This window comes from Gekko japonicus, unplaced genomic scaffold (assembly GCF_001447785.1).
Source record: "Gekko japonicus isolate JY-2015 unplaced genomic scaffold, Gekko_japonicus_V1.1 scaffold251, whole genome shotgun sequence".
NCBI classification, from domain to species: Eukaryota; Metazoa; Chordata; class Lepidosauria; order Squamata; family Gekkonidae; genus Gekko; species Gekko japonicus.
Window position 1 is genome coordinate 724,223 of NW_015161956.1, and position 7,276 is coordinate 731,498.

Sequence of the window (7,276 nt, forward strand, 5' to 3'; positions counted from 1 at the left end):
AGATCAAATCAGTCAATCCTAAAAGAAATCAACCCTGACTGTTCCCTAGAAGGTCAGATAATGAAACTGAAGCTCAAATACTTTGGCCACCAAATGAGAAGGGAGCACTCACAGGAGACCCTGATGCTGGGAAAGATTGAAGGTCAAAGAAGACGGGGACGGCAAAGGATGAGATGGTTAGACAGTGTCATAGATGCAACGAACATGAAATTGAGCCAACTTCAGAGGACGGCGGAAGACAGGAAGGCCTGGCGTGATCTGGTCCATGGGGTCGCGAAGAGTTGGACTCGACTGTGCGACTGAACAACAAAAATGAACACAGATCTTAGACTTTTAAATTTCTCTTAGAGTTAGATGTGACAAGAAGGTGGACCCGCGATACTCACGGGGGGGGGGGAGAAGCTCCATGAGAGGAGAAGGAAGCAGCCGCAGGTGAGCCTTCTCCCCTGCCCCCCAGTCCCCGGCACCCACGGCAAGGCCCATGCGCCTCCAAGCCTTCTCCCTCCTCCCCCCAGCACCGGAAGTGAGGCCTGAACTTGGCCTGCCAAGCTTTGTCCCTCCCCCAGCGGCAGTGGTGGTGGCGAGGCCTGGCTGGCCCGCCGAAATTTCTCCCCCCCCAGCAGCGGTGGCAAAGTCTGGCCGGCCCACCAAGCTTTCTCCCTCCTTCCCAGGCAACAGTGAGGGCTGAGTGGCTTACAGCCACCGGCTGGCCAAGCCTTCTCCCACCTCCAACCCCTTCGCCCTCCCAAGTCCCCTCCCTGGCAGCGGCGAAGCCATTCTCAGAGCTTTCCCTGCGCCTGCGCAGGGAATGCACTTTTACTTTTGGGGGGATTTAAATACCCCCCTATATTTTTTACAGTTTTTAGATTTTTTTGCACACCTGGGCATTGCCCCAAATGTGCAGGAAAATCTCCCTGCCCCCCAAGTGCCCCCGATGTGCAGATTTAGATATCTGCACGGAGGGGGCATGTTGGGAATTAGATATATAGATAGATAGGGCTGGGCACCTTTCCAACCTGGTAAATACAGTTAAAGGAGTAAAACAGGGGTGTGTCCTGGCACCAGTGCTATTCAATTTATACATTAATAATCTGGTCAATAATCTCCATTGACACTCACCCCCCTGCTTTAGCCCACAGGAAAATCCAGTGGGCTTGAAAAGAGTGCTTAATGCGTTCAGTTGTTATTGCAAAGAGTCCCTATTAGAGATTAACTATCAAAAAACCTAAAATTGTTGCATTCAGCAAAGGTCGGAATAGAAGGTCTTGGAACATCAATGGCCATAAGCCGGAACAAGAACCTTATTTCAAATACTTAGGGGTGATGATTCACTCTACAGGGAGTAGAACTACCCACCATGACTATGCTACAGCAACTGGCCATTCTTAAATTTGCATGCTCTAAGGGAGGCACGTATGTACCAGCAGCCCTAATACAGTAAACAGTATTGACTGACTGGTCTATTGTAGTTTATAGTAAGTCCTACAGTAATTTATAGTTCAAGCCATTTACTCAGCTTGTACTATGCATGTACAGAATTGTTCCGATGATTCCTTGTATACTTCCAGTTTGTAAATAAAACAAATAATTGTGTAGCTTCATACGTTCACGTTTGGGTATTTATTTGCTGTTTTCACTTCTGCTGTCGTTTGATTTTGTGACTACTATTTTGTCTTTCTCGATCATTTTAATGGAGAATATGGCATGTAGGTAGGATTGCCAGCTCTAGGTTGGGAAATACCTGAACATTTTTTGGGGGTAGAGCCTGAGGAGGGTGGGGTTTGGGGAGGGGAGGGGCTTCAATGGCGTAGAATGCCACAGAATCCACCTTCCAAAGCAGCCATTTTCTCCAGATGAACTGATCTCTGTCGCCTGGAGATCAGTTGTACTCCCAGGAGATCTTCAGCTACCATCTCGAGGCTGGCAACCCTACATGTAGGTATCTTAAATTTTAAAAAATGAATAAATATGGAAGGAGTTCTGAGGAGGATCTTGATTTGTAAAGGGGCTTGTAGTCTTCAGTACTGTCCACACAGCATGAGTTCTTGAATTTGTAATTTTCATTAATTTAAAGGATTTATCTTTAGCCATGTTCTGTAACAGTTCCTGAGATGGTATATAAGGGCTGAAAAACAGTTATAAAAACCAAACCACAATTAACCTCCCTTCCAATATTTTCTGTATGACATGTACAAAAGGCTTTTCCTATCTTCATCTGAGAAATATTTGTGGGAATAGTATCTGATTTTCCAACCAAGGCAGGACAATCCAAACTCTTCATTTATGTTTAATTTTACTAAGAGCCATTAGATTACTCAATGCTTTGTACTGAAGGGGAAATCACAAATTTCCCCTTTAAAATTTGGAGCCCCCCACTTGTATACCTACTGCAATTCTTCTTTCATTGAAATTGGTATGAAATGTATGGTTGATCTGATATTTATTTTTAAAATATTGTGAAATAAGTAATTACTCATTAATGTTAACATTATACAAAGTTTCCTTTTCAGTATGGAATAATTAAACTCATTTTCAAGATATAGATTACAAAAACCCATATGCCAACTTCTTCAGAGTCTTAGTGAAGGCAGCAAGGCAGGCAGACTAGCAATGATATTGCTTTTCATTATCGTTAAAGGTCCACAACCATTCTTGACCTAATCTGTTGCCAGTTCCTGGAAGGAAGAGAACACAGAATTGGGAACTTGCCCTATTAATGGAAATATGAAAGGGACCAAACACAACATGTGCTATTCTTACTGTTGAAGTCAAACCATACCCTAAGATGCATTATTTTTAGCCATATTTGCTTAATCCTATGATGTTTCCAAGTAGGAGAGTTTAAAATGCACCTTATGATAAGCGCTTCCATCAGGAAATCCATCTCATCCTGCTCAGAACAGATTTCTGGCAATGTCTGTAAAGAGTGAGAGAAAAAGTGTGGTTCCATTATAAAACAAACAATGTTACTGGCACATGATAATGAGAAGACTGAAATCTTTAATCAGATCATCTCTCCAGTTTGTTAGTGTTTTATATTTTATTCCGCCTTTTGGCCTGAAAAAGTACCCCTTAGGCTAAAATATAATAAAACACCTAAACTGCCCTTTAAAACAAATCCTTAAAACAACAACTATTATATCTATGTGCAGTGGATACTTAAGACATTAATAGGGATGAGCATGAACTGAACCCCAAAGCAAAATTTGTCAAGAATTTTGCCATGTTTGTGGTTCATGAACTGAAGTTCATGACGGGTCTACTGTCACGAACTTCCATGAACTTTTAAAGCAGTTCATGGTGGTTCATGGATAAACAGAAAATGGGTTTAAAGGGACTCAGAATCCCTTTAAATCCCTACTTTCTGTTCCCTACAAAAGCCACAAAAACAGCTGAGTGGCAAGGAGTGCTTTCTGTTCCTCACAAAAGCCGCAAAAACAGCTGAGCAGGCACTCCCTGCCGCTCAGCTGTTTTCAGGCTTTTGTGTGCTCCCTTTAAAGGGACTGCATAAGACAGCCCAAAACAGCTGAGCAGTGGAGAGCAGGCTGCTTCCTGTCACTTAGCTATTTTTCAGGCTTTCTGTAAATCCCACTTAAAGGGACTGAGGTCCCTTTCAATGGGGTTTGCAGGGCCACAAACCATCAACCAGTTCAGTTCATGAATGAACCTCCTGGTTCAGTTTGATTTGTGGTCAGTTAATGGTTCAGCCACGAGCCACGAACCAGCTTGAACTACATTTTTCTGGTTCATGCCCATTCCTAGACATTAAATACAAACTTCTTATCTGCAACAGCCTATTTTCTAATCCAAGGTAATGCACATTTGCAGGAGAGTCCTCTATGGAGTTTCTGAGTAAGAATGACTAAATGGCAGGAGGGAAGAGAGGGGGAGAGAGAAAGGAGGTGTTTGCATGGGTCTTCAGAGAGTGTTCATACTGAACCTCACAATGGCCAGCTACAGTCTGTCTCTGTATTATCAAGATCAAGTTAAAATACAATTTTATTGTGTTGTTATTAATATTTGTTCTGTATTTCAGGGGTAAACTAAGTTATTTTCTGAGTGCTCTACTGGTTTTTAATGGAAGGGCTGAATAGTCAGGATATCTTTAACACTGAACAGATAATTCATTTCTTTTAAGTGACCCTGACTTTTCCCTTTTGTTTGAGAACCAAAGAACAGCCATGCTAAATCAGATCAATATCAGCCATTTAATCCTAGCAACTAAAAATTGATAGAAGTCCTCTTTCTGCTCATATCTAGTACCCTTCATATCATTCAGCATTGAGCAATACAAGAATATAAAAGTTTTTCCCCTTGGACCTGGGAATTTCCATGTTCTCATTAAGTACCACTAGAGATACTTATTTATTATTAAAACATTTATACCCCACCTTTCCATGTGGTTCAATGCAGCTTACAATGGTTAAAAAATTACAGTTAAACCCAGAATAAAACAGCAAACCCCAAATCTCTCCCTCCATCTTCCCCTTAAAAGATGCCTGCCATTCATCCCCCCCTCAAAAGCAGGCCTTACAATGCCTCCTGAAGATCCCCAAGGAAAGGACTCCCCTCACCTCTTCAGGGAGCCCATTCTCCACAGCATGAGCCACAATAGAAAAGGCCCACGCTCCTGTCAATTCCAGATGGGCCACCCTAAGGGGTGGGATAGCCAAAAGAAGGCTGCATGAAGACCATAGTTGGTGCACAGTGACATATGGAAGGAGACCCTCCTTGAAAGATGGCTTACCCAAATGAAAGTAACCTAGTGTGAGCAAATGTGTGAACAACTGATTTATGAGCTAGAGTTCGGGACCATCAATAGAACCTTTAATGAAGATGAATTGATATTACTTTCTCTTTGTGGCATACTATGTTCTATATTATGAGTACTGATTAGGGAGAGTGGAGCTGGAATGTGGAGGATCCCTGGGAAACAGAATGAGAAGAGTTCGAATAGATGATCCTTTAGTCTTCTTGTACCCACACTTCTAGGGTATTAAGAATCATCTCAGTTTACTGGCTTATTAGCGGGCTCATAGCAAAATGATCTCTACAAGCACTAGAAAGCATATCGTGGAATTTTCAATCAAAGGAAAAGCCCAAACTTCCATTCTGATGTAAATTTCAAGGACTGCGAGTGTACTTTAACCTCTGATTTTAATGTAGCTTATCAGCAAATCTAGTGCTGATATATCCACATGTACTGGCTGCTCTAATGTTGTCAGCCCCTGCCCAACACCCTTCTGTTGGGAAATGAGACACCATACAGCCATCTTAGGTTCTTTGCTGTGAAATGTTTTCATTTTTGGGAGGAGGATAAGTGGCAGCAACAGCAGTGAGGGACAAGTGACCAAAAGAAAAGAGGTGTGGTGTAATGTATCTTTAAGATCACTTGGAGTTGTTATGTCCACATGCAGGCCATTAGCAGAGTGGGTTTTATCAGTCCTCTACTTGCTTGGAGAAACACGTTGTGTTACCTGGTGATAGCTGGATTGAATAAACATTGTATTTTGAATTAAACCCTGCCTGAGATTGTGACTGAGAAGTTGTTGGATTTGTCCTGGACAGTGGACATCACATGGTGTCAGAATTATGGACTTTGTAAGACCACCGCCTCCGTTTGTGTTTAAAGGTAATCTGGCTGAAAGGTGGAAGAATTGGGAGCAAAGGTTTCGTTATTTCTTGGCAGCTATTGGAGCTGATGAATTCTCCCATGAACGGCAGATTGGGATTCTTCTAAGTACTGTGGGTGAGGAGGCCGTGTCTATTTATAAGACATTTGTTTTCCCTGATAAAGACTCAAAAGACCTTGAGACAGTGTTGAAGCAATTTGAGAAATATTGTACTCCCAGGAAGAATGTTATTTTTGAGCGGTATCTGTTTTGGAAACATGAATGGATAAAGGGAGAAATGATAGAACAGTTTGTTACTGAGCTACGGCTCAAAGCCCTAGACTGTGATTTTGGTTCTGTGTCGAATGATATGATCAGAGACAAGATTGTGTTTAGTGCGACTCCTGAACTGCAGGAAAGACTCTTGAAAGAATCAAATCTCACTGTAGAAAAAGCAGTGGAGATTTGTCAGTTAGCTGCAGCAACAACTGCACAGCTGCAAGCAATGACTACACTATCACATCAGCCCGGTGGAATTTCAAGGGCTGACAAGGATGTTTTTGGAGCTTCGGCTTCTGTTTTTGCACATGAGGAGTCGCATTCAGGAGCAGTAGAGGACTATGTGAGGGGTAGGAGATGTGCTCATTGTGGCAAGGCTCATAAACCTCGCAATTGTCCAGCATTTGGAAAGACATGTTTTAAGTGTGGCAAAAAAAATCATTATGCAACCCTGTGTAAGGGGAAAGTATCAAGCAACAACAGCAACTATCAGAGGCATCAAGTCCATGATATAGATATACATGGGTTGTTTATTGGAGAACTAACTCAGAATGAGACTGCTGTGGCTCAGAGGCCAGGATGGTATGTGACTATAACTCTAAGAGGACATGCAGTGGAATTTAAACTGGATACAGGAGCTGAGGTAAATGTGTTGCCACTGAAGATGTTTGAAGAACTCCCTGGCCAGAAGACATTAACTAAAAGTGACATAGTTCTTGTGGCTTATGGAGGAGCAAGAATAAAGCCACTTGGAACAATTATGCTGGAAGGTATCACACCAAAAGGAAAAGCCAGGCTTTTGTTTTATATAACAGACACGTCAACTCTCCCAATATTGGGGAGAGCAGCTTGTGAAAGTTTAAACCTGGTTTGTCGTGTTGATACTATACAACCAACTGAGTTAATGTCAAAGGAACAAATGTTTAAAAGGTACTCGGATGTATTTGAAGGTTTAGGGGAATTTGAGGGTTATCATCACATATATCTTGACCCAGCAGTTCCCCCAACAATCCATGGGTGTAGAAAGGTCCCTTTGGCCATATTAGATAGGCTAAAAGAGACACTCCACCAAATGGAAAAGACAGGAGTAATATCAAAAGTAGAAGGGCCTACTGATTGGGTAAGCAGTCTAGTCATTACAGAGAAAAAAAATGGAAATTTGAGAATATGTCTTGACCCAAGGGATTTGAACAGGGCAGTTCGTAGACAGCATTACACAATTCCCACAGTGGATGATGTATTGAGTAAGTTAGCAGGACTAGTCATTACAGAGAAAAAAAATGGAAATTTGAGAATATGTCTTGACCCAAGGGATTTGAACAGGGCAGTTCGTAGACAGCATTACACAATTCCCACAGTGGATGATGTATTGAGTAAGTTAGCAG

The 7,276-nt window shown here is 42.1% G+C and overlaps 1 protein-coding gene across 1 annotated transcript in view; it reads right to left on the reverse strand.

Annotated features, from left to right (window-relative positions):
• LTK (leukocyte receptor tyrosine kinase) overlaps nt 1-7,276 on the reverse strand; it is a 96,856-nt gene that overhangs the window by 22,374 nt on the left and 67,206 nt on the right. The window contains exon 22 of the mRNA XM_015429505.1: nt 2,853-2,917. Within this exon, the coding sequence (XP_015284991.1) occupies nt 2,853-2,917 (65 nt within the window). The remainder of the gene's footprint in view (nt 1-2,852; nt 2,918-7,276) is intronic.